A 23,844-nucleotide genomic window follows, 5' to 3' on the forward strand; every position below is an offset into this window, starting at 1 on the left:
AGAGCCCAAGTCTCACGGCGCTTAACCTCCAGTGTCATCCTGATGACATTGCTCGCATTGAAGACACAGTGGCATCGACAAGGGAATCGATGCTTTTTCAAGGACAGAAATGCGCACTCCAAAGACTTCGCTTATCAACAGTTCCAATTATTATTCCTACAATCTTTCATGGCACCTATATCACCATTTGCTTTAGTTTTCACAGCGACTCGACCTCGTACGACACATCTGCTGAAGCCTCACTTACGTATAAAAGCATAAAAAGCATGCCGCACTCCGTTTTTAACCTGATCCGCCATTATCGATCGTACCTGAGAAAAGTCGACATCTGAGAGAACACAGGGGATAATATCGCCATCATCTTCGACAGTATCATAGGAGAGGCTGGATCACATATAATGTCCCTGAGATTGGATCCGTATGATCTGACGGATATTGGCATGGATTGCGTCGAGCGGGTGCTGGAGCGGTCGAAGGACCTACAGGAGCTTAAAGTCGATATCAGCGCTCTGCAGGAACTCAACCAACAGAATAAACTGGCGCGGCTGCTTAGAGGACAAAGCAAGAGGTTGACTGCCCTAAGTCTAGAGGGTGACTCGGCCCATGAATGGATACCCAAAGCTGCAGAGCTTTGTCCGGCAAGGTGCGATTTGCCGATCCTGAGAGGATTTTGTCTGTCGTGTCCCAAGCCGTTCAAGGTTCCTCATCCGTTTGTCCAATGGATCGTTAGCATGGTTTCACCTTGGTCAAGGGTCAGTGCTCTAATGCCCTATGCTCAATGGTTTGCTACTCAACCAAGCCCGATGACTCTAGATAACGTCGAGGAGCTATTTCAGGATACATATTTCCCCCCATTGCTGGAGATCGCGGAGATGTGGATGCCTCTGATGGATGTCTACTTGAAGGGGCTAGAATTTGAGCCGGAGGATTGGAAGAGAATCATAGCAGCTCTCGATCTCTCAACCTTAGAGACCCTTAATCTCAGCAACAGCAACTTTTCCCAAGAGCAGCTCACGACTCTGATTGAGCTGATACCTCAGGGTACAAATCCTGTGAGAAGGTTGAAGCTGCATCTTTATCACACAGACCTAGTCATTTGTCCAAGTACGATCACGCTGCTTAGAAAACTTGCAGAGAAAGCACCCCATATCGAAATCGATATTTACAACCCTTGCGACTCTTGACTTTGTGAATAAAAACATGCTCTGCGGACATCACAGCTTCTTTTTATATTTTATGGAGGCGAGTGTGTACACGAGTTTTCATACTGCGAGCTTGCATGCCACCGGTCCCCGATCCGTGACACATAGTCTCCGTAGAAATATGGTCACTAATTCGCTTCTCGTGTTTCAAAGGTCGAGCCCTTCCCCCTCTCTTCCCCTTTTTCTGAATCTACTACCGCTCGGTGTCAGTCCTATAGTTGAAAGAGTCATGATCCTACACTAATTTGGTCCAATCACATTTCTGTATTTATTTATTCAAAGACATGGTGTTTTTGTTGTACAGGCAGGAAAGGAACAGGGTCAGTTGGACAGATATTGCTACATGATGTATGTACGTTTATGCGCACGGTCCATGCAGTGAGTGCACGGACGATCGTGACGCTGATGATGATGATGATAGTGATGATGCTGAGTGCTAGTGATGATGAGGATGAATAAAAATAACGATGGACTAGTATAGTCATGACAACATGTTTAGTAAAAAAGAGGTCATCCGTTTCTTTTTTTTTTTGTCTCCTTTTAGAGTCATCTCAAAGCTGCTGGACTCTTTTGCAGAAAACCATAAACACGCCAATATGCGTCATGATACCATAGACTAGAATCACCTCTCAAGAGAATGTTCATCTCTCATATAGAATGTAATATGCAAAAGAATGAGGTATGTGTGTTTATTTGTTTTGAAATGAAAGAATGCAAGTGGTGGGCAATGCAAAAGGAAGGATTTCCTTAGATGGCGATCAGTCCGCCAACTGGCGCAATGCCCTCGAATCCAGAGGGGCATCCAAACTCGTATCGCCGTTCCCAGAACGACAATGCGGCTGTGAAGTGGAAGTACACACCACCGAGCACACAAAGGTGCCAGAGCTGATGGGATGATCCGAGGTGATCGAAGCGTCCTGGGAACAGTTTCTCGGGGTATTGGTTCGCATAGAGGAAGACACCCAAGAGATACGATCCCATCGATTTGAGCAGAGGGAAGATCCATTCCAGAGTTGGACCAGCACCCTGGATCAGCATCAGATGGAACACTGGGAGCAATGCGGAGGCAGCCATAGAGATGAAAAAGGTGATACGAAGCCAGCGTGTCTCTATTGAATTGAAGGTGATAGATAAAGCTGTTAGTTTTCACGAGCCTAATTTTGAGTGTAGCCATAGACGGATAAATGTTTTTTCGCAGTCGGAGTAGTCTGTTTCCGGTTTCTGCGGGGTCTCTGAATCCGTGGCGGAAGGTTCCAGGAGAGCCCAAAGAATGAAAGAAAAAAAAATTGTTACCTTTTTGATCAAACCAAGACAGCCAAGGGATGACAACTCCAGCAACGCCAAACAGGGCTGTGGCAGAGATATACGAGTTGCGGAAGACGGATTCACAGTAAAAGCCATAGTATTCTGTGACGACGACGCTTGCTGCAATCAAGACCGAGATGCCGACATAGTCCAGACAGGCCATGCACTTCATTGTTCCCTCATGTGCGATCTGGGCAAAGGTGTGCCAGAGCGACGACATCAACAGACACTTGTACACTGCCAAGAAGAAGACCAAGAAGACTAGCTTGTCGTATCCATCTGCAGGCATGTAGGGCAGGTTCCGGACCGGGGTCGAGGTAGGGGTGGAGAAGTATGGGTTCGATCCTGAGAAGAAGTAGATGCCGACAGCCAAGAAGTAAAAGAATCCGAGCAGATGGGTCCAGATGTTGCCGGATTCGTTGTGGACGTAAAAGATGGACTTGAAGCACTGTGTCTTTGAGGAGAGGAAACGGTATCCAGAAAGGATGTATTTGTTCTCCTGCCACTGTTCCGGAAGCTCCTCGAACCGCAACAGCCGCTTGGCGCCCTCGAGAGCGGCCCTGCGATGAGCACCGATGGTGTCGATGGTGTAGTCGATGATGGCCCGACTGTCGACTTTTTCAAAGATGCCGATGGCGTCGTCCATGCGCTCAAAGGAGGTCTGCTCGAGCTCGACGTACTTTTCCTCGAGGATCATGACGGCGGTGCTGAGCTTGTCCTTGAGGGTTGATTTGGCCTGGAGGGCATGCTGGTAGGTGTCCTCCATGATCCTGAGGGTAGTGCGGACCTTGTCGTCGATGGAGGGCATTTCGAGGGTGGCATAGGTCTCCTCGAGCTGGCGCAGGGTGGCGTCGACTTTTTCGAGCGAGGGGGCCTCGATGGAGCGCAGCTTGTTTTCGATTTTGACGAGGAGGGTGTCGAGCTTGTCGAGGATGGCGGCGTCGATGCCCTCGAGGTCGACGGGGAGCATGGCGGCGGCCTTTCCGGCCACGGCCTGGACAGCCTGGACGCCCTTGCGGATGGAGTTTGAGCGGGTTCTCTTTTTGAGATCGGACATTGGAGAGTGGGCTGTGTGGGGAGGAGTGGGGAGTGAAGGAAAAGGATGAGAAGAAAAGAAAAGAAAAGGCGGGGGAGTGATGAGGAGAGGATCGGTGAGGAAGGTGTGATCTGTATGGGAGAGGAGGAAGAGGTATATACAGCGGGTGCAGAATATGAATGGGTGGGTGTGTGTGTGGGATCAGGACAGTCTGATGGGAGGAATCGGAGGAAGAGAAGAGAGGGAAGGAGAAGAGAGGGGAGAGAGGGAAGGGAGAGAAGGAAGGGAGAGAGGAGAAGAGGAGAGGAGAAGAGAAGGGAAGAAAAGAGGGCGAGAAAGGAAAGACGAGAAGGAAGAGAGAAGAGAAAGAAAAAAAAGAAAAAAGAAAAAGGCTCTGTCTGTTTGTGGTATTTGTGGCCGGATGATCCTCCCTTCCGCCAATCCCCTCTCGCCCTCAGGTCCCACAGCGCAGTCTGCCTCTGCCGGTGGATGGATGCACCTCCCTCCGCCCGCTAAGCTCGCCTACCCGCTCACTCTCACTCTCACTCTCTCGCTCTTACTCTCTTACTCTCTCTTACTCTCTTACTCTCTTACTCTCACTCTCTTACTCTCTTTCTCTCTTTCTCTCCTCCTCCTGCCGCCTTTGCCTGCTCAGCCAGGGAGGGGCTCATTTGCTTCCTGGCCGTTGTCCCTTCGACTGCTCTCACCAGGAAGCAAGGCCCCGGCTGTGCTCTGTATTCCTCTCTCCAGACAGATATATCCATCTATCCATCCATCATGACTGCTATTATTAGGACACAAGGAAAGCAGACTACGGCCAGCTAGCCATGAAGGGTGAGCACTCTCGCAGTCGATCCACACCGCCCACACCGCCCACACGCCCTGCGGCTGCACCCGCGCATTGGTCCGCTTCCTAGTCTGCCAATAAAATCCCTCGCACCCTGCCACGACCCACGCACACACCACCATCCCCCCCCTCCACTTCTTTCTTTCCCCTGGGTTACGGTGTTATGCGTTTGTCCTGGTTGTTTGGGTTGTTGGATCGCTTAGTCGCTTGATTGCTTGATTGCTTGATTGTTGGGGAAAGAAGAACCCGAGAGACAGCGACAGAAACAGAGACAGAGACAGAGACAGAGACAGAGACAGAGACAGAAACAGAGAGGAGAGACAGACAGACAGACAGCAGTTGCCGGCGTGGGGATAGCGTCGGGCGAATCGGACGCTATGACGATGCCCATCACATGACCAGTTCCTCCTCTCCCCTCCCCCACAGCATCCAGGACCGAGAAGCAGCCAACCAATCATTGTGTCATAGTTGGAAGGGCGCTTTTCTTTTCTTTTCTCTGCTTCTTCCCCTTTGCCTTTGTCCGACTCCGCTCTGCGATGTCTGTAATGGAATGTGTCTTCGCACAGTCAGCCACCGTATAAAAGAGAGCGCGCCTTCCCCCCGCCTTCCCTTTTTCTTTTTTCATTCTATTTCTTTTGTATATTATAATCTCCCTCCATAACGACCCTCCTCCCTCCACTCTCTCTCTCTCTCTCCATACACACACACTCTCTCTCTCTTTTATCTGTATATATATCCTGCACATCACACTTTATCTCCTGCATAAATAATATCGCATTGCATTGCATCCCATCCCATTCCACTCCACTCCACTCCATTTCTTACTCTCAGTAACATAGCATCATGGCCGTAACCGAGCACTTCAGCCCCCTGTCTGCAGACATCCTCGCCCTGCATGAGCGGCACCAGCTCTACGCGTCAAGGAAAAAGGGCGCCGCCCTCAGAGGCACCCTCGACACTTCCATGGCCAAGCTCAGCACGCCCACCGCACCAAAACCCTCCTCCGCCTCATCCCCCTCATCTCCATCAAAAACACCCCTCGTCTTCAAAAAACCAACAAACCACCAGTTCTCCTGGGCCGAACTCTCAAAAATGGTCGCCGAGAAGGATCTGGGTCCCATGGGCCGATCGGAAGCTGTCCAGGAGGCCTACCAGAAGGCCATCAAGCGTCGCACCAAGAAGTACGGCTCTCCCGATGAATATATCCGCCAGCGAATCCTCCACTGGCCCCCTGCGGAGAAGGACGATGCCTCCTCGGACGGTAACGAATCCTCAACCTCGTCCGCATCCCTGTCCCCACCCTCATCCCCCACTGGACCTGTAGATCCACTCGAGATTGCCCTGAAGAAGAACGAATTCCCATACTCTGTCAAGCCTGGTATCGAGCATTGGTTGATCTGGTCGCGCCAGCCATTGACGGACGAGGCCTGGATCCGGGCCTTCCTCCAGGAACGTCTGCCCGGTCGGGACTTCTTGTTCTTCACCAACCCACCCGAGCTGCGGAGCGTGCCCTCGATCTCCCACGTACAAGTCTTCACCAAGGGTGAGGGCGCCGTCTTGGACGAGGAAGATATCGAGAACAAGAAGGATGAGAAGGACGCTGCCGCCGCCGCCGCATCTGAGGAATCAACATAGATACAGACAAGCCTTGCGCGATCCCTAGACAACACTTTTACATCTTCATCTTCATCTTCACTTCTCATTTGGCTGATCGCCATCCTTTTTACATAGTAGCATAGTAACATAGCAACAGAACATGACTCCTCTCCTCTCACATTAAACGTGTTGCATGAGACATACCTACCTGCATTTTATCTAGAAGAGTCCGTTGATCTGTATTATCCCATCTATCGTACGAATAAAGCAGCCTCTGGCACTCCCCTCCTGCCCAATTGCTCGCAGCCGCCTATACGCATTCCCATGCCACTCGATCTCATTTCTGCCCAGCTTGAAAGGGGCGATATTATGATGCTAAAAAAACCCCCCCGCAGTGTACATTCTCACCATCTTACCATCACCCCAGCCCTTTCTCTTTTTTTCTTTCTTTCTCTCGTCTTCCCCATTCTCTCCCCCATCGACACCGTTCCCCGTTTCACTTTTCGGAGATTCGCTCGGCACACTCAGCTTGGCAGTGAGTAAAAAAGAACGCAAAAGAGAGTTACTAGCTGCGTCATAGCGCCTATTATCTCCCACCAATCAGCGCCCTGGTTGCAGATCGGGTTAAAAGTCCGGTTTATCTTTTCTTTACTGATTCTGCAATACAAACATTTTTTTCCCATCTGCTGGCTATTGTGGGGATTCTCGTCGTCGCCGTTCTTTTTTGATTCCGTGAACTCGCAACCCACACTCACGACACCACCCATTGCTGTGCCTGTGCGCACTTCCACTGCACGCACTCCCTCAACTGCATCCTTTTTTTTTCTGTCTTCTTTTTTCTGACCCCAGTTGTCTTTTTTTTTTTTTTTCGTTTGCTTCGGAGTTGAGTCCATCTAATCTGCCGCGGGGAAGGGGCTTTTGAGCTCCGATGTGCCGTCCATTTTGTGTTCTGCTGACAAACGCGACATCGTCCACACCCACAACAAATCCCACCAGCCATCCAACACACTCTCCGCCCACACAGCAGCCGCACGTGGGGTCTCAGATATTCTCCGTCGCAGACCACAACCGCTACCCCACACTCTCCACCGCTCCATCCCCGACTGCAGCGGACCTAGGAATGCCCGAGGGAGTCGGAGCGTCGATCAAAATTCCATTCGCCGCCCGTATCTCGACAACAGCACCACCAACAACAGCGACAGCAACTACAACAACAACAATAGCGACGACCGTGAGACCCATGATGTCTCCGATTCCTCGTTATCGAGCCCAGATCTACGCGCACAACAACAGCCTATCCAGACATCCCCCTCCCTCCCCAGGTCTAGGTCCAGGTCCAGACAAGAACCGTAACAGATATGTCTCTCCCACAGCCCTTCTCTGGGTCATCTCCCTCCTCCTCCTCGGGACCGTCATCTCCGCCAAAGACCCTCCCCTGAATCCCAATAATACGCCCGCACAGCTCTCTCCTGCTGACATCGTCCCATTCGATCCACTCGTCCCCCTCTCAGAGCAGCTCACGATCCCTGTTGCCGCAGGTGTCCCACCTCTCTCAGCCACGGTTCCTGAACTGCAGAGACAAAAAGAACATGTATACATCCGGCGACTCGAGATCGAACGTGTGCAGCGTCGGGGATCCTTCTATGTCGAGCTCACACCTACGGATATCCAGATGATGAAACCCGGAATGGCTCCTCAGAACCTGATAAGGTATTCAAAGGAGCCGCTGCCGTGGGAGGGGATGCCTGAGAACGAGGAGGGGGGCGGGTTGTCGCAGGAGGAGGAGGATTATACAGCACTCGAATATCCGTATTCACCCTGGGGAGACGAGTTTCAGTACAGGGCTAGGACGAATAAGGACAAAGGTGGTGAGGAAAAGAAAAGGGTGAACGAGGATGGCGTGCAAGTCATTGCTGCGGGACGTCCTTCAAAAAAGAAGGGTCAGCACCATCGAAACGATCCCCTGCGGAAGCCAAACAAGCAGCGAGGGTATACAAAGCAAGAGGAAGAGGAGTCCTGGGTGGCACAGATGGATATGGACGATGGTGCTACTGATGTTGTGGACAGGGACCTCATTCGAATCAAGATCACTCCTGCGGATCCAGCTCCCTTCAAGGAGAGCTCAAAAAACCGCGTAAGCAGAGCGTCTTCTTCGTTATCGCAAACAGGCAGGACTTTGAAAGCGGAAGAGGTAGGGGAGTTTGGCGTACAGGCGACGGATTTGGATCCGAATGTGGGTGAGAATATTAGTGAGGTGGTGGATCCGGCTGTTTGGGATGCTGAGGGGGGACCGCAGAGAGGTCCGGTGGGCACACAGGAATATATGGAGAATACAGACGATGGAGGCCCATCGAGTAGTCTTCCAGATACCACCGAAAGAATGAAAGTAAATGCGGAGAATTGGAAGGAGGATATGTGGTCGAGGCCGGATGAGATTGATCTGTTAGGCCATGAAGCAGAGGTGGATTGGCTGGACGAACAGGATAGGGTCCAGCAGTGGGCTAGGAAGGAGAGGAAGAAGATGGAGTATCGTCGTCCTCAGCATGGTGCAGAGGACGACACAGGGAGCAGATCTAAGGATGAAGCTGACGAGAATGCATATAGCGGTGAGGGAGGTGTTGGTAGAGGTAAGGAGATGGGTACGAACGTCTTTGGCCAAACCAAAGACCATCACCGCATGCAGTCAGAGTCGCCCGAGGAGATCTTTCACGATCTCGAGTGGGAGATGAAACATGGTATGGACAATGAGCATTTTCACTACGGTCAACGCGCGATACATGTCTATCGCTAACCATTTTTTTTTTTCATACTAACTCTAGGCGGACTAAACCCGAAGCATTTCCACCCAGGATTCCAGATGCAACGCATCCATCCCATGGCCTCAAACCAGGACATGGACCAAGACCGCGACGAAGACGGCATCATCTTCCCAAATGTCCACTCCAACGAATCCTACAGCAAGATCGTCCAACCCATCAAGCCCGGAAACCCAGATTCACCACTCGGCTACCTGGCTTACAACCGGCAAGGTGATCGCATCATGGACTTTAGCATGGTCGGCTGGAACGAAGGAAACACGGACCTACCAGATACAACAGCCGATGTTCCCGCCATCGAGCAACTCTGGCCACGACCCGGAGCTGATAGCGATACTGATCAGGGAGACGATACGAAAAGGATCCAGAGTGCACTCGACCGCGTCTCCGTCCTTGCGGAAGGTCGGCTTGCAGCACACGATGTGGTACCGAGAGGTGCGCTCGTGCTTCAAAAGGGAGTGTACAGGATCTCGAAACCGCTCAAAATCCATCATGGCGGGATCTTGTTCCGTGGAAACCCTGCAGGTGGCACCAGGATCGTCTGTCAGTGGAAACCCACCGGACCGCGCTACGCGATCGAAGTCGAGTAAGCCTCCAGGTGTATCTCTCCTTCAAAAGATTGAAAACTGAAGCAGTGGAAACTCTGTATTAATATGTTCGTCTTTTGATAACGTATGGATCATCCTAGGGGGAAAGCGGATGATATGTTACCTGGTACCAAGATCCCCATCGTCTCAGACTACACGCCGGTCGGCTCGTTTCATCTCAAACTCGATCCGACATACTTTCAAGACACTTCTTTAAAAGTAGGCGACCAGATCATCGTGAGCCGGGTCGGTAACGACCGCTGGATCAAAGACATCGGCATGGACGACTTCAAGTCCCGCAAGAAGGGCGTCAAACCCTGGAAGAAGATGCACGCACGGATGTACCGCACCATCCGTTCGCTCAACGCCCAAACCGGGATCATCCAACTCGACGCACCCTTGCCGATCTCGATCTGGCGACAATACGGCGGTGGGTTCATCACACAGTACCGTGACCACAAGATCCGTGCCCTAGGGATCCAATATCTCGACATAGTCTTTCCCAAAAACATTTGGCGCCGGACTCAGGATATGCTCGACCGCGAGGGGCGGGGGAGTAAAGACTACCGGTTCTCGTACGAGATCTTTGCGAATTACGCCCTCCGCCTCGATCGAGCCTGTCACGTCTACGTCTCCCATCTCACCTCGGCCTTCTTCCACAACTTTGTCTCTGTTGGTACGGACGCCCACCACATCACGTTCGAATCTATCGTCCACTCCTACCCAGACGAGATGCTCTCCGGTCAATCGGCCTTCCAGCTCTCCGGACAACTGATCCTCGTCAAAAACTCGCTCTCCCAGGGCTCGTTCCACTTCCTTGCGGATATCAATCACGTCATGGGCCCCAATGTCTTTCACCGATTCCAGGCCATTAACATTGGAAGACCCTACCACCCCACGCCTTCTGATTTCGCCCCCGGAGAAATCGGTCCGCATATGAAGTTCTGTACCGGGATCCTCGTCGACCAGGTCGTGACGGACGGCTCGATCCAGATCGTGAACCGGGGGGATATGGGGACGGGCCAAGGGTACTCTGGTGCAAATTCCGTGGTGTGGAACTCGCGTGCGCGGGAGGGGATCCTGACCCATCGACCGAGGGGAACTCAGAACTTTGTGATCGGGAGCGAGGATCTGGAGGCGAAGGATCGACAGGCCTGGGATGCACATGGGTGGAAGGAACATTTGGGCGCGGAAGTACTTCCGGGGAGCCTGTATCTTCGCCAGTTGGCTGATCGGTTGGACAGACTGAATAGAGGCTGGGTTGTGTAGGAGGCTCGAGGTGGGGGTGATGGTGGTAAATATGGTAGCAAAAAAAAAAAAAAAAAAAAATGCGAGAGTATTCTTCACATTTTTTTTTTATATTTTGAGCTGTAGAGGGGCAGTAAAGTGTTTTGCGTGTGCTTTTTATTGCTCACAGCACCATGTAGACAGATACCAGCCCTAGGTTTGTATAGGCATCCAAGGCAAAAGGACGCGTTGGTGGGACGTCCATTCCACAAATGGACTTAAGGGCCACTCAATGCTCATATTGGACTGGGTCACTTTTTTTTCTTCCTCCCTTTTCTGTCCTTCCCCACCACCACCTCCTCCTTCCCCCTTCTCCCCTGCTCCCTCCCTCTTCTACGAACATACGCATTCGTCGGATATGTGGGGCAACGACGCTGACAGGAAGCATCGACTCGAGGAGATCCTCCAGCGAGAGGACCACAGCGAGAGCGAGAGCGAGAACGACAATTCGAACAGCAACGGCGGCGACAAGCACCCAAAGTCCGAGAGCGACAATGACGCCCACATGGACGATGAGGACCTGGCTGCTGCCCAGGCCACCGCCGAGGGCTTCTGTGTCGAATGCAAGGACCAGGAATCGTTCTATTCGTGCGAACAGTGTGCGGAGGACTTTTGTGAGGTCTGCTATGGTATGTTCCATTCCAGAGTTTGTTTCGAACAAACCATCCATCCATCTGCAGCAAACTGCAGCTCATCAAAAAAAAGAAGCTCGCCCTTGACACTGATCTCCTCATGTTGCTCCATCACTTTTCTCGACTGAAACCCCCTCAACCCCTCCCTCCCCCTCACCCATAGCGATGCTCCACCGTACCGGAAACCGTGCTCGCCACCTCAAAAAGGAGATCTTCAAGCCCAATGGAAAACCACAGACGCTCGCCCCCGCCACCGCCACCAACGGGATTTCAGCCTCGACCTCGACCTCGAAGGGCAGTTCCTTGAGTGACGAGACCTTGAAGGATCTTCCCGAGTCCAAGGTGATCGTCTCGAGCGGATCCTCGACCTTTGGGGATTGGGTCATTGACCGATCAAAGTATATCCCCATGCGTTTGGATCTGACGGAGCGAAAGCTCTTGCGGCTGTGAGTTTTGTCGGTTGATCACGAAAGAAATGCTTGGACTATTTTTTCTATCTTGTTCTCCACTTCCCCCCCCCTTCTCTTGTGTAATTTCGCTAATGACGCCCTGTACGCTCTAACTTTATGGACTAAAATAGTCTTGAGGCTGCACTGAATGTGAGCGAGTATACGGACAAGGTCGATATTCTCTCCTACACCAGCAAATCCAAACGGATCATCCATCAGATCAAGGATCTATGCGCCATCATTTCAGGACTTGTAGGTGTGTACCAACAGGATACTGCAACGGATTAACAGAGACGAGAAAAAAAAAGGAAAACCAGCAGGAGGAAAAACCAAATTCATTCACCAGTTTGTTCGCTCCTTTTGTGCCGATTTTAGTGGCCAACGACTACCGCCGTGGACAAGAGTTATTTGCGGAAAAGTCCTTTGAGGATAACGAGGAGTTCTTCCAGATCATTTTTGAGATTGGTCGTCGCCACAAAATCATGAACCCCGAAAAGATGAGAAGCGCCTACGGAAAGCTCATGTACCTGCTGATGGACTCGACCATGGACGAAATCGAGTCGACATTGGGCTTCAGCTGTGTGATTCCGATCAAGACCGTATACTCTTTTCTGAAGAGCCGTGATGGATTGGAGATACTGAGGAACGATCTCGTTGCGGATGCCACAAAAGAAATTGTCGCCGACGGCAAATCCCGTCAACAAATCCAGCAGGAGATCCGGAGCAAGGAGCGGGCTATCGAAGCACTTAGTCGGAAATACGCCAACGAGAACCTGACGCCGGACGAGATCAAGGTCTGCCTGTACTCTATCGGTGACAATCACAGCTTCTTGAGGACGAACCGGTAAGTACACGAGTTGCGGCGTCGACTTTTTTGTGAGGCGTCTTGTATCCCCTGGCTTTTGTAGTGGCTCCATTGAACTAATTTACATCGACATCTCCACGTGTAGTGATCCTTGCGACAAGATGCTCAAATATCTGACAACATACTTCCAGCCAACAACGGTCGAGGAAGGTTTCTCGCTCGCGATTCAGTCCGGCCGTCAAGGCGCTCGATTGACCCACAACCACGAGACACAGTACTGGTACATCAACCAAACCCTCAACCTCTGGCGCGAGATCGCCCATGAGATGTTCTATCTCTGGATGCTCTCTGACGACGACATGCTGAATAACGACTACCGACTCCGCGACACTGGTCAGGGGTTGCAGCGTCTCCAGCACTGCCCTGCGGTGTCGAAGGCGATGCATACGATTCTGCACAAGGCACAGCAGAAGGCAGGATACTGGGTGGGCAGCTCTGTGATCCATCTGGGGGACAGTAACGTCCCGAATGCGTTCATGTTCATTGACAAGTACAACCAGGTGGCGAGGATATTGAACCCGATCATTCTGACACTGGAGAAGATTGACAGTATCGCCAAGGACGAGGGTATTCATGCCTATATCCGCGACAGCTTTGGAGGGGTGACGAATTTGAAGAAGACGATTGTCTGCGACTTTTTCCGCATGGCCTTTGATGGATCTGGTGCCGACAACTTTTTCTCTGCTGGTATGTTTTGAGGATGTGCTTTTTTTGCAGCGCCGAGTAGGGAGCATGGACGCAAGACCGAGTCTACATCGACGATCTGTGTACCTTTGTTTTAATTTTTTTTTGTTTCTTTCTTTCTTCTCGCGTGCTAGGATCCTGTATTGACGGAAGATTGACATCTGCCTGGAACTGGTGCTCACAGATCGAAAAGAAGCCCTTCTTCCCGATCTTTTTACTCACTGTAAGTGAAATCATTCTTTTGTTGGCAAGGACCTCGAAGGGAGGCAGGCAGCCAGTCTATTTGATGCATGAAAAAAAAAAGTCAGTTAACTAATGTTTGCTGTCTATTGCGATATTTCTTTCTTTCTTTTCATATGTATACATGTATATGTCTAGGGATTTACTGGATTCGATGGCGAGACGTGGTCGTAGACACTCATCCCCCTTACATTCAAGTACTTAAAACAGCTATTATAGAAACGCCTCGATTGCTTTGGATATTTTGCAAAGAGATAAAATAAACCAAAGGTTAGAAGAACCCGATAAGGAGCGACAATTGGTCCCCCTATTTTTGCACTGCATTTTCACCACAGCACTCATGCCCAAGGAAGCAAAAAGGGCTCTTGTGCGACATTCCCCCTCCTAAAAAGGACAGTGCGTCCAGGCACCTGCCAACTATCTCACTTGAAACATCTCGAATCTTTCTTTGCACGAGGACAACTTTGTAGACCCCCCGCAATTGCTAGCCTTCCATACCAGCCCCTCACCATCCTCCCCTAGAACCTCGATCCTCTTCGAACGGGGACCCCGCAAGTGCAACACACCAACACCAACATACACAGAAAAAAATAAACACAAAAGAAGCCCGAAGAGCAGCCCTGGTCCAAACCTGTCGCATCCATATCCCCGTCGTTTTCGGAAACCGGTTCCCGCCAAAGAAACCGCCACATGTGCCGATGGAAGAGTCCGCGGGACGAAGGATCAGAGAGCCAGACGTAGCAACATTTACTGGACGACGGAAACCAGGGAGTCAAGTAGATAGTTCTGTAACGTATGTTTAGGGTGGAAGGATATTTATCAAAGGCACCCAAGTGTGTGGTATCTAATTCTGTGCACACACCCCCACTGCCTCCAGAACCAAAGGGACCCATTGTGGTCGTGCCAGTTTCGATCTCATTGGCATGAAGTGGAACGACTGTTGTTTTCTTTCATTCCTAAGCATCCGAGAGCCCATTATACGTTACACGAGGGCGAGGGAGCAATCTGACTGCAAGTTTGGCACTCTTTCCCCCTCTTCTCACATTTTCCCACTTTCCTACCTTTCCCACTTTCCCACCTTTCCACTTTCCCACTTTCCCTTCTCCCCACATCCACCCTTCCTTAATCCACCCTTCCTTGATCCATCAGGAACTGTCTCGTATCTCTTTCATCTTTTCTCGCTCTTCTGTCTGTCTCAAGTGCGTCTCTGCTCCATCTCAATAAGCACAGCCCAGCGGTGACTCATTGGTAACGAAGACACGATTTATCTGCCAAAGCCCCACCCCTGAATGTGCCTGAACAACCACAGTCGAGTCAAGGAGTGCTAATGCTAGAATGGCCGAGATCAGGAGAACAGCCTATTCATGTGCAATGGATAATAATCCCTTCTTTCATGCTCACAGGAATCTCTGCTAGAAGTGACAGGGAAGCGAATATCCCTTCACTCGACCCGCCTTGTTCGTGTGCAGACCGTCTTCAATAAAGAATTGGGATAGAAAACGTTTCATAGGGGCGGACCATTTCCTCAGCTGGTGAAAGAAACTCGAGAAACAGATTCCTGTTGAGGTGAGGCAGTGTTTCTTGTCAGTCGATAGTAGCCTGCCTATAGGCATGTTTTAAGGTTATTTAATTCTTCATGTCTTCACAATTGGGCAGTTGGTATATATCGCTGCTAGGAAGGAGGCACGGAGAGGACAAATTATTCAGGACTACCTCTGCATCTAACCAAAGGAAACAAAGAGTCGAATAAACACTTCCGAGGTAGGGGGCGCCATCACTTGGCAGAGCAGCCACATATGATCTAGTTCATGCAGCTGCTATGTATATCAATGGTTATATTTACCATAGTTCATTCTGCTCCCACTGCGTCTGTAGTATACCAGCCCACTGCGACTTGTTGGTCCCCATTGTGTTACTGAAGTGCCTGTCAAGTACAAGTACGTATACTGGTACTCACACAAGTAGATTAATCGACTCACAAGGTCACTAATATCGTCGCCATCTGCTCTATGATAACAGGAGAACCCATGCCCCTCAGAGAAGCAACATGTTTGACAGAGTTTTTTCATCGCCGCGAAAGGCTCTCTTGCCACAAAAGGAGTTGGAACTCGCCAACTTTCACATGGAGAATGCGCGTAAAACCAAGGATCGGGAACTTGCATTAGCGTTGTGCGACGATGCGGAGACTGCGTTATCCCGGATGAAAAGAGCTGCGAAAAAGATTCTTACAACTCCCTTGTCCGTCGAGGATCAAGCCCTGCGCGATGGATTCGCTGGCGCCTGCCTCGAGCACGGCAACTTGTTGGATAGCTTAGGATATAGTGAAATGGCGCAGGCCAGCTACAAGAGAGCAGAAAAATGGGGGTAAGTGACAGAATACCTGCGCTCTGCTGGTTCGCATTAGCCCGGCTAGATCATACGTCGCATCTAATGCATCTCTCAATTTTGTTGACTGGCCCTCTGACTTCAACAGCCATGTGCGTCCTACAAAACATCCGGGTCCTGCAGTTTCATCTGTCACCGACAGCGCCCGCCGCGACATGGCACGGATCTCTAAGGATATCTTTCCCGATGACATGCGTCTGCCCACCGTCAAGATCGCGTTGCCAGAGGCAGATGAGCGACTCTGCGATACTTCCCAGCTCGCTTACTGCCTTGGTCTTCTGCAAGTGACGCCGTCGCCCGAAGAGGTCTTTGAGCCAGCAGCAGGAAATTGGGTGAAATCCATAGAGAAGAATGCAGAGGAGAAGGAGAGGCTCAGGACGCTGGCGACAGATGTGATCCGGGCATTCACTCGTGATGAGCTCAGGGATGCCAATGCCGTCGCAGAAGTCGTGTGCCTGGCCCCAGTCCTTGAAAAGGAATATTTCCACTCTCTACTCATGCTGTTTGTCGATGGCGTTGACAAGTCCAGTCTGCTGGATGTGCAGTCCCTCGAAGGACTGGCGCAGTTGGTCCAAAGTGCTCCCGAGGGCTACCTCGACTCGGATGACCTAGCCAGGATCCTGAACAGCCTCAACACCCGCTTACAGGATACTCACACTCAGTCTTCAGATCACATCGGCCGTCTCACGCTCGCAGTGTCCAAAGTCCTGGATGCCATGGCCGATACCAAGGTCTCAGGCTTAAAGCGTGTAGAGCTGCACGAGCCACTCTCTGCCTATTTGAATGGACTACAAGGCAGCAGTGACCCTTACTTGGTGTACCAGGCTGCCTACGCCTTCCAAGCACTGCAGTGTGTCCCAGACAACGAATCACCATGGCAAGCAACAATGCGGCGCACTGGAATTGTGTTGAAGGGCGTCTCGGGACTAGTTAGTGCTGTAAAAGGTCTGGACGTCAACGGCTTCATCACAGGACTCAGTCATCTTCAGGAGGGACTGGGAGAGGTGATCCAGGTAGCGAAAATCGGTTACGAAGGCGTGAGCGCACTGGTCGAGAGTGGACAAGGACTGCTGGAATCTCTCAAAGTCGGTCTCAGCTTCAACCAGAAACGTGCCTGGTACACAGCTCTGCGCGGAGCAGACACACTGCTGCGGGACGGTCAACTTGCCAAGTTCAAGACCCTGGTCTGCGAAGCGCCTTGCCGGCGTGATCTAGCATTTCAACTAGGAGTATGCCAGCGCCTGGGGGACCTTGCGGCCAATCCACTGTGGGACATAGAGTCTCGCCAAGGTGCTGTTGCGTTTCTGGGCGAGATGTACCGAAATGATGCAGAGTGGGGTCAGCAAGCTCTCGTCAAGCAATGGATCCTTGACATCCTTATGCAGTTGGCTTCGACATTTGGCTCAGCTATGCCAGGTATGTATGATGAACATGAACGGATACGTGAGAGGCTCTTGCCTTATTATGAGGTATGGAGTTCACCGCCTAGCAGGTACTAATAGCTATGCTATATTCTATTCTGGTCTATGCGATACATGGTGTAGTCGTCGAATCTTTGTTGCAAGAGCTGGAATCGAATGGCGATGAGACGAAAAGGGTTCTTTATCAGGACTGCCGAGAGGAAAATCGAAGCCTACATCCGCTGCAGGTCGCCTTGCCAACTGTCGCGTCCCCGTCATTGCTTGATCTTGTCCAGAACAAGCCCGATGTAGAAGCCGACCTGAGACGACTGAGAAAGCAACGATTGAAGGAACGAGGCAAAGTCGTGTACATCCCTCCTCAAGCCAAGGCTAACCTGCAAGCGTCCGATGACAACTTGTTCGACTTGACAAAAGAAGTTGAAGCCTTCCTGAGCAGTGACCGTAAGGTGATGCTCCTGCTAGGCGATTCGGGTGGAGGCAAGTCGACCTTTAACCGGCAGCTCGAGTGCGACTTGTGGGATGCCTACAAGAAAAAGGAAGGCAGGATTCCGCTCTTTATCAGCTTGCCTGCAATCGACAAGCCAGAACAGGATCTGATTGCTAAACATCTACGGAAGGCAGAGTTTACCGAGCCCCAGATCCGAGAGCTGAAGGACTACCGCAGATTCATCTTGATTTGCGATGGATATGACGAGAGCCAGCAGACACACAACCTGTACACGAGCAACCGACTGAATCAGGAGGGAGGATGGAGGGCTCAGATGGTCGTTAGCTGCCGCAGCGAGTACCTTGGGCTTGATTATCGGGATCGGTTCCAGCCAGCAGATGGCAATCACCAAGCAGAACCAGCGTTTCAAGAGGCGGTCATTGCACCATTCTCCATGGATCAAATTCAAGAGTACATAAGGAAATATGTGTCCGCGACCAGACTGCTCTGGCAGGTGACGGACTACTTGAAGGCCCTGAATCTGATTCCCAGCCTGCAGGACCTGGTCAAGAACCCCTTTATGTTAACGCTGTCCTTGGAGGTACTGCCGCGCATGGTGGATCCAGGACAAGACCTCTCGGCCGTGCAGGTCACGCGAGTCGCGTTGTATGACCAGTTTGTGGAGCAATGGTTGGAGCGAGGCAAGAAACGGCTCGTTGAGAAGAAGGACTTGAGCTACCAAGAGAAGAAGGTGTTTGAGAACTTGTCGGACGATGGTTTTGCACAGAACGGAGTTGCCTTTCTGAAAGCGTTAGCGGTAGCGATGTACGAGAAGCAAGCGGGCAATCCGGTGGTCGAGTACTCGCCCTTTCGCGATCAAGGGACATGGAAAGAAGATTTCTTTAGCCGAGAGAACGAGAAGCAGCAGCTCTTGCGTGAGGCATGTCCTCTGACGCGCAGTGGCAATCAGTACCGGTTTATCCATAAATCACTGTTGGAATACTGCTTGGCCCGTGCGGTATTTGAGCCGCGAGATGGAGAGAACGCGAGTCGCGCGGCCTCGCCTCAAGCCCTGCCACGTCGAGGGAGCGTCCATTCCGTCATGAGCTTCGAAGACCAGGCTACTGTAGAGGAACCCGTGGCATCCACTGCACAGGCCGTGCTCGATTCGCCCCTGGCACGAAGAAGCTTTGCGGGCGAGCCGTCGATTCTGCAATTCTTGGCAGAGCGTGTCCAACAGAAACCTCTCTTCAAGCAGCAACTGCTCGCCACGATCGAATGCTCCAAAACCGACAAAGAGGCACGCAAGGCGGCAGCCAATGCGATCACGATATTGGTCAGAGCGGGGATGCCGTTTATGGGTGCAGATCTGAAAGGCATCCGGATTCCAGGAGCGGACCTGAGTGGGGGCCAATTCGATTCTGCTCAGCTACAAGGGGCAGATTTGAGAAAAGTCAAGCTTCGCAATATTTGGCTGCGTCAGGCCAATTTGAACGACGCACAGATGTCGGGTGTGCAGTTTGGGGAATGGCCGTACCTCATAGAAGAAAGCAGTGTAAGTTCCTGCGCGTATTCGCCAGATGGGAAGTTCTGTGCGGTAGGCCTCAAGGACGGCACGATCAGCGTGTATGACACTTCGACTTGGACAAAAGCCCACACCTTGTACGGTCATACCGACTCAGTTTGGAGCGTGGTGTATTCGCCCAGTGGCCAGCAGATCGCCTCGGGAAGTCGGGACGAAATGGTGCGACTGTGGGATGCGCAAACCGGTGCACCCGGTCTGATCTTAAGCGGCCATACCAACTGGGTTATGAGCGTGGTGTATTCGCCCAGCGGCCACCAGATCGCCTCAGGCAGTAGCGACAGCACGGTGCGACTGTGGGATGCGCAAACCGGTACACCCGGTCCCATCTTAAGCGGCCATACCTCCGATGTTACGAGCGTGGTGTATTCACCCAGCGGCCAGCAGATCGCCTCGGGAAGTGACGACAGCACGGTGCGACTGTGGGATGCGCAAACCGGTGCACCCGGTCCCATCTTAAACGGCCATACCAGAGAGGTTACGAGCGTGGTGTATTCACCCAGCGGCCAGCAGATCGCCTCAGGCAGTAACGACAGCACGGTGCGACTGTGGGATGCGCAAACCGGTGCACCCGGTCCCATCTTAAACGGCCATACCAGAGAGGTTACGAGCGTGGTGTATTCGCCCAGCAGCCAGCAGATCGCCTCGGGAAGTTGGGACAACACGGTGCGACTGTGGGATGCGCAAACCGGTGCACCCGGTCCCATCTTAATCGGCCATACCTTCGCTGTTATGAGCGTGGTGTATTCGCCCAGCGGCCACCAGATCGCCTCGGGAAGTGGCGACGAAACGGTGCGACTGTGGGATGCGCAAACCGATGCACCCGGTCCCATCTTAAGCGGCCATACCAACGGTGTTACGAGCGTGGTGTATTCGCCCAGCGGCCAGCAGATCGCCTCGGGAAGTTGGGACAAGACGGTGCGACTGTGGGATGCGCAAACCGGTACACCCGGTCCAATCTTAAGCGGCCATACCGGAGAGGTTATGAGCGTGGTGTATCAGCCCAGCGGCCAGCAGATCGCCTCAGGCAGTAACGACAGCACGGTGCGACTGTGGGATGCGCAAACCGGTACACCCGGTCCCATCTTAAGCGGCCATACCTCCAATGTTACGAGCGTGGTGTATTCGCCCAGCAGCCAGCAGATCGCCTCAGGCAGTAACGACAGCACGGTGCGACTGTGGGATGCGCAAACCGGTGCACCCGGTCCCATCTTAAACGGCCATACCAGAGAGGTTACGAGCGTGGTGTATTCACCCAGCGGCCAGCAGATCGCCTCAGGCAGTAACGACAGCACGGTGCAACTGTGGGATGCGCAAACCGGTGCACCAGGCCCCATCTTAAGCGGCCATACCTCCTATGTTGACAGCGTGGTGTATTCGCCCAGCGGCCAGCAGATCGCCTCGGGAAGTTGGGACGAGACGGTGCGACTGTGGGATGCGCAAACCGGTGCACCAGGCCCCATCTTAAGCGGCCATACCTCCTATGTTGACAGCGTGGTGTATTCGCCCAGCGGCCAGCAGATCGCCTCGGGAAGTATGGACTGCACGGTGCGACTGTGGGATGCGCAAACCGGTGCACCAGGCCCCATATTAAGCGGCCATACCAGAGAGGTTACGAGCGTGGTGTATTCGCCCAGCGGCCAGCAGATTGCCTCGTGCAGTCACGACAACACAGTGCGGCTATGGGATGTGAATTCGGGTCAATGTTTGGCAGTTGTTCAAGGTTTCCATGGGCCAATCAGAAGCATCACCTGGAGTGCTACTCTAAACGGCACCTATATCGCAACCGGCTGTGAGGATAAGTCTGTTCGCATGTGGCAGGTCATAGAAGAGGATGACCGCTATCAGGTGCGCCTGCATTGGAGTTCGATGCATGACAGACTTACCGTGTCAAATACCTTTATCCAAAACGTGCAAGGCTTAAGCAGGATAAACATGCGGCTATTAGAACAACGCGGCGCTGTGGGCGAGCCCATTCCGCCTTTGGGCTTCCGCGAGGCGAGCAAAAAGCTAATGACCATGGCGTCCGTAGCGTATAAACTCAAGGCGCCGTCAAACCACAGTATGATGGATACCGCTGCCACGGTCGATTCTCCCGCTGTGCAATCAGCAAAGCCGGTCGACTCGGCGGATGTCTTTCCGCTTGCTTGAAAGCTGAAGGTAATGCAGATTGGAAGTTAGCAATGGTATCTTGACTTTTTGTCATTGCCAGTCTTTTTGCGCATGGATTGTGCTTTCTAACGACAATATACAGAGTAGTCTTTGTCCATGACAAGTTCACAAATTAAGAGTGGTAGTCAAGAGCACAAACTAAAGCACCCAATGGGTTTGAAAAACCAAAGAACAGGAGCGAAAGCGATAAACAATGAAGAGATCAAAGCTAGGGTGTGGGGTATTGTTCGCCCGTAAATGTTGACCACGGCACCTCGCTGTCTTAAGTAATACGCGCAGGAGAAACATAGGTCTTCCGATTTTAAGCAATTCCCTCGCGAAGAGTATCGTCTCAGCTTCCTTCACCGACCCTGGCCGATATCACCAGCACCACCGCTGCGACCAACGCCAGATCTACAGCCAATAACGCGCTCGCCATACTGAAGCAGAATTCAGTAAGCGTTGGATTGTGTACCCACTAAGGGAACGTGAGCTGGGTCTAGACCGTCGTGAGACAAGTTAGATTTATCCTATCGATAAAGTATTGCAATAGTAAATGAACTTAGCACGAGAGAAACCGTTCATTCGGATAACTGGTATTTGGGCCTGCCTGAGCAGGCAATGGCCCGAAGCTATCATCCGTTGGATTATGGCTGAACGCTTCAAAGTCAGAATGATGCTGATTGTTGTTAGAGTTCGTTGGCTAATTGCACAATTCTCAGTGCTGTTGATTTCCTTCTCTCCTTTGCATCCGAGTCCATTACACGTTGCACGAGGGCGAGGGAGCAATCTGACTGCAAATTTGGCACTCTTTCCCCTCTTCTCACACTTTCCCGCTTTCCCACTTTTCTATTTTCCACTTCCCCTTCTTCCCACATCCACCCTTCCTCAATCCATCAGGAACTACCTCGTATCTCTCATCTTTTCTCGCTCTTCTGTCTGTCTCAAGTACGTCTCTGCTCTATCTCAATATGCACAGCCCAGAGGCGACTTATTGGTAGTAAAGGCACAGTTTATCTGCCAAAGCCTCATCCCTGAATGTGCCTGAAACAACCACAGTCGAGTCAAGAAGTGCTAATGCTAGAATGGCCGAGATCAGGAGAACAGCCCGCTCATGTGCAATGGATAATAATCCCTTCTTTCATGCTCACAGGAATCTCTGATAGAAGTGACGAGGGAAGCGAATATCCCTTCACTCGACCCGCCTTGTTCGTGTGCAGGCCGTCTTCAACAAAGAATTGGAGTAGAGAACATTTCATAAGGACGGACCATCTCCTCGGCTGGTGAGAAACAGATTCCTGTTGAGGTGAGGCAGTGTTTCTTGTCAGTCGATAGTGGCCTGCCTATAGGCATGTTTTAAGGTTATTAATCCTTCATGTCTTCACGATTGGGCAATTGGTAGATATTGCTGCTAGGAAGGAGGCACGGAGAGGACAAATTATTCAGGACTACCTCTGCATCTAACCAAAGGAAACAAAGAGTCGAATAAACACTTCCGAGGTAGGGGGCGCTATCACTTGGCAAAGCAGCCACATATGATCTAGTTCATGCAGCTGCTATGGATATCAATACCATAGCTCATTCTGCTCCCACAAGGTCTTTAGTATACCAGCCCACTGCGACTTATTGGTCCTCATTGCGTTATTGAAGTGTCTGTCAAGTACAAGTACGTATACTGGCTACTCACACAGGTAGATTAATCAACCCCACAGAGTCACTAATATTGCCCCCATCTGCTCTATGATAACAGGAGAACCCCTCCCCCCTCAGAGAAGCAACATGTTTGACAGAGCTTTTTCGTCACCGCGAAAGGTTCTCTCGCCACAACAGGAGCTGGAACTCGTCAACATTTACGTAGAGAATGCGCGCAAAACCAAGGATCAGGAAATTGCTTTAGCGTTGTGCGACGACGCAGAGACCGCGTTATTCCGGATGAAAAGAGCTGCGAAAAAGATTCTTACAACTCCCTTGTCCGCTGAGGATCAAGCCCTGCGTGATGGATTCGCTGGCGCCTGTCTCGAGCACGCCAACTTGTTGGTGAGCTTAGGACATAGTGAAATGGCGCAGGTCAGCTACAAGAGAGCAGAAAAATGGGGGTAAGTGACAGGGTACCTGCTCTCTGCTTGTTCGCATTAGCTCGGCTATATCATACGTCGCATCTAACGCGTCTCTCAATATTGTTGACTGTCCTCTGACTTCAACAGCCATGTGCGTCCTACAAAAGATCCAAGTCCTACAGTTTCATCTGTCACCGACAAGGCCCGCCGCGACATGGCACGGATCTCTAAGGATATCTTCCCCGATGATATGCGTCAGCCCACCGTCAAGTGCA

At 51.6% G+C, this 23,844-nt stretch overlaps 8 protein-coding genes across 8 annotated transcripts; 6 read left to right on the forward strand and 2 right to left on the reverse strand.

Moving 5' to 3' along the window:
- Positions 1 to 398: 398 nt before the first annotated feature.
- BC939DRAFT_506181 (uncharacterized protein) lies at positions 399 to 1,184 on the forward strand (the record flags this gene model as incomplete). Its single annotated transcript, XM_051560752.1, has 1 exon — positions 399 to 1,184. One exon carries the CDS (start codon positions 399 to 401, stop codon positions 1,182 to 1,184), a length of 786 nt encoding a protein of 261 aa, XP_051408904.1.
- Positions 1,185 to 1,863: 679 nt separating this feature from the next.
- Positions 1,864 to 3,936, reverse strand: BC939DRAFT_461564 (hemolysin-III related-domain-containing protein). Its single transcript, XM_051557035.1, has 2 exons — positions 2,496 to 3,936; positions 1,864 to 2,311 (listed from the first exon to the last, which is right to left on the reverse strand). The coding sequence occupies exons 1-2, from the start codon at positions 3,562 to 3,564 to the stop codon at positions 1,950 to 1,952; spliced, it is 1,431 nt and encodes a 476-aa protein (XP_051408905.1). The 5' UTR covers positions 3,565 to 3,936; the 3' UTR covers positions 1,864 to 1,949.
- Positions 3,629 to 4,438, forward strand: BC939DRAFT_275121 (uncharacterized protein). The gene has a single exon (XM_051551161.1). It carries the CDS (start codon positions 3,719 to 3,721, stop codon positions 4,322 to 4,324), a length of 606 nt encoding a protein of 201 aa, XP_051408906.1. The 5' UTR covers positions 3,629 to 3,718; the 3' UTR covers positions 4,325 to 4,438.
- Positions 4,439 to 5,740: 1,302 nt separating this feature from the next.
- Positions 5,741 to 5,932, forward strand: BC939DRAFT_390234 (uncharacterized protein; the record flags this gene model as incomplete). The annotated part of the gene is made up of 1 exon (XM_051551905.1): positions 5,741 to 5,932. A coding segment is annotated over one exon (192 nt), but the record flags the coding sequence as incomplete, so codon positions are not given.
- Positions 5,933 to 6,721: 789 nt separating this feature from the next.
- BC939DRAFT_275133 (uncharacterized protein) lies at positions 6,722 to 9,126 on the forward strand. Its single transcript, XM_051551162.1, has one exon. It carries the CDS (start codon positions 6,915 to 6,917, stop codon positions 8,775 to 8,777), a length of 1,863 nt encoding a protein of 620 aa, XP_051408908.1. The 5' UTR covers positions 6,722 to 6,914; the 3' UTR covers positions 8,778 to 9,126.
- On the forward strand, positions 8,700 to 10,699 carry BC939DRAFT_461568 (uncharacterized protein). Its single transcript, XM_051557036.1, has 2 exons — positions 8,700 to 9,388; positions 9,491 to 10,699. The coding sequence occupies exons 1-2, from the start codon at positions 8,844 to 8,846 to the stop codon at positions 10,656 to 10,658; spliced, it is 1,713 nt and encodes a 570-aa protein (XP_051408909.1). The 5' UTR covers positions 8,700 to 8,843; the 3' UTR covers positions 10,659 to 10,699.
- BC939DRAFT_461571 (uncharacterized protein) lies at positions 10,698 to 13,852 on the forward strand. The gene is made up of 7 exons (XM_051557037.1): positions 10,698 to 11,305; positions 11,472 to 11,754; positions 11,889 to 12,013; positions 12,133 to 12,601; positions 12,708 to 13,309; positions 13,441 to 13,529; positions 13,685 to 13,852. The coding sequence occupies exons 1-7, from the start codon at positions 10,909 to 10,911 to the stop codon at positions 13,718 to 13,720; spliced, it is 2,001 nt and encodes a 666-aa protein (XP_051408910.1). The 5' UTR covers positions 10,698 to 10,908; the 3' UTR covers positions 13,721 to 13,852.
- A 7,227-nt stretch (positions 13,853 to 21,079) lies between these two features.
- On the reverse strand, positions 21,080 to 22,198 carry BC939DRAFT_495623 (uncharacterized protein; the record flags this gene model as incomplete). Its single annotated transcript, XM_051559655.1, has 4 exons — positions 21,883 to 22,198; positions 21,558 to 21,598; positions 21,248 to 21,515; positions 21,080 to 21,136 (listed from the first exon to the last, which is right to left on the reverse strand). Exons 1-4 carry the CDS (start codon positions 21,949 to 21,951, stop codon positions 21,080 to 21,082), a joined length of 435 nt encoding a protein of 144 aa, XP_051408911.1. The 5' UTR covers positions 21,952 to 22,198.
- Between the last annotated feature and the right edge of the window lie 1,646 nt (positions 22,199 to 23,844).

The sequence above is a fragment of the Gamsiella multidivaricata genome (genome assembly GCF_025024155.1).
Source record: "Gamsiella multidivaricata strain RSA 2152 chromosome Unknown BC939scaffold_67, whole genome shotgun sequence".
Classification (NCBI taxonomy): domain Eukaryota; kingdom Fungi; phylum Mortierellomycota; class Mortierellomycetes; order Mortierellales; family Mortierellaceae; genus Gamsiella; species Gamsiella multidivaricata.

Bases quoted from the DNA above. Each gene is read 5' to 3' on its own strand.
- BC939DRAFT_461568 (XM_051557036.1), top strand. From the start codon at position 8,844: ATGCAACGCATCCATCCCATGGCCTCAAACCAGGACATGGACCAAGAC. The intron at 9,389-9,490 runs GTAAGCCTCCAG...GGATCATCCTAG, and splicing joins CGCTACGCGATCGAAGTCGA to GGGGAAAGCGGATGATATGT.
- BC939DRAFT_461571 (XM_051557037.1), top strand. From the start codon at position 10,909: ATGCTCATATTGGACTGGGTCACTTTTTTTTCTTCCTCCCTTTTCTGT. The intron at 11,755-11,888 runs GTGAGTTTTGTC...GGACTAAAATAG, and splicing joins GAGCGAAAGCTCTTGCGGCT to TCTTGAGGCTGCACTGAATG. The intron at 12,602-12,707 runs GTAAGTACACGA...CTCCACGTGTAG, and splicing joins AGCTTCTTGAGGACGAACCG to TGATCCTTGCGACAAGATGC.
- BC939DRAFT_275121 (XM_051551161.1), top strand. From the start codon at position 3,719: ATGAATGGGTGGGTGTGTGTGTGGGATCAGGACAGTCTGATGGGAGGA.
- BC939DRAFT_461564 (XM_051557035.1), bottom strand. From the start codon at position 3,564: ATGTCCGATCTCAAAAAGAGAACCCGCTCAAACTCCATCCGCAAGGGC. The intron at 2,312-2,495 runs GTAACAATTTTT...TCAATTCAATAG, and splicing joins GTCTTGGTTTGATCAAAAAG to AGACACGCTGGCTTCGTATC.
- BC939DRAFT_275133 (XM_051551162.1), top strand. From the start codon at position 6,915: ATGTGCCGTCCATTTTGTGTTCTGCTGACAAACGCGACATCGTCCACA.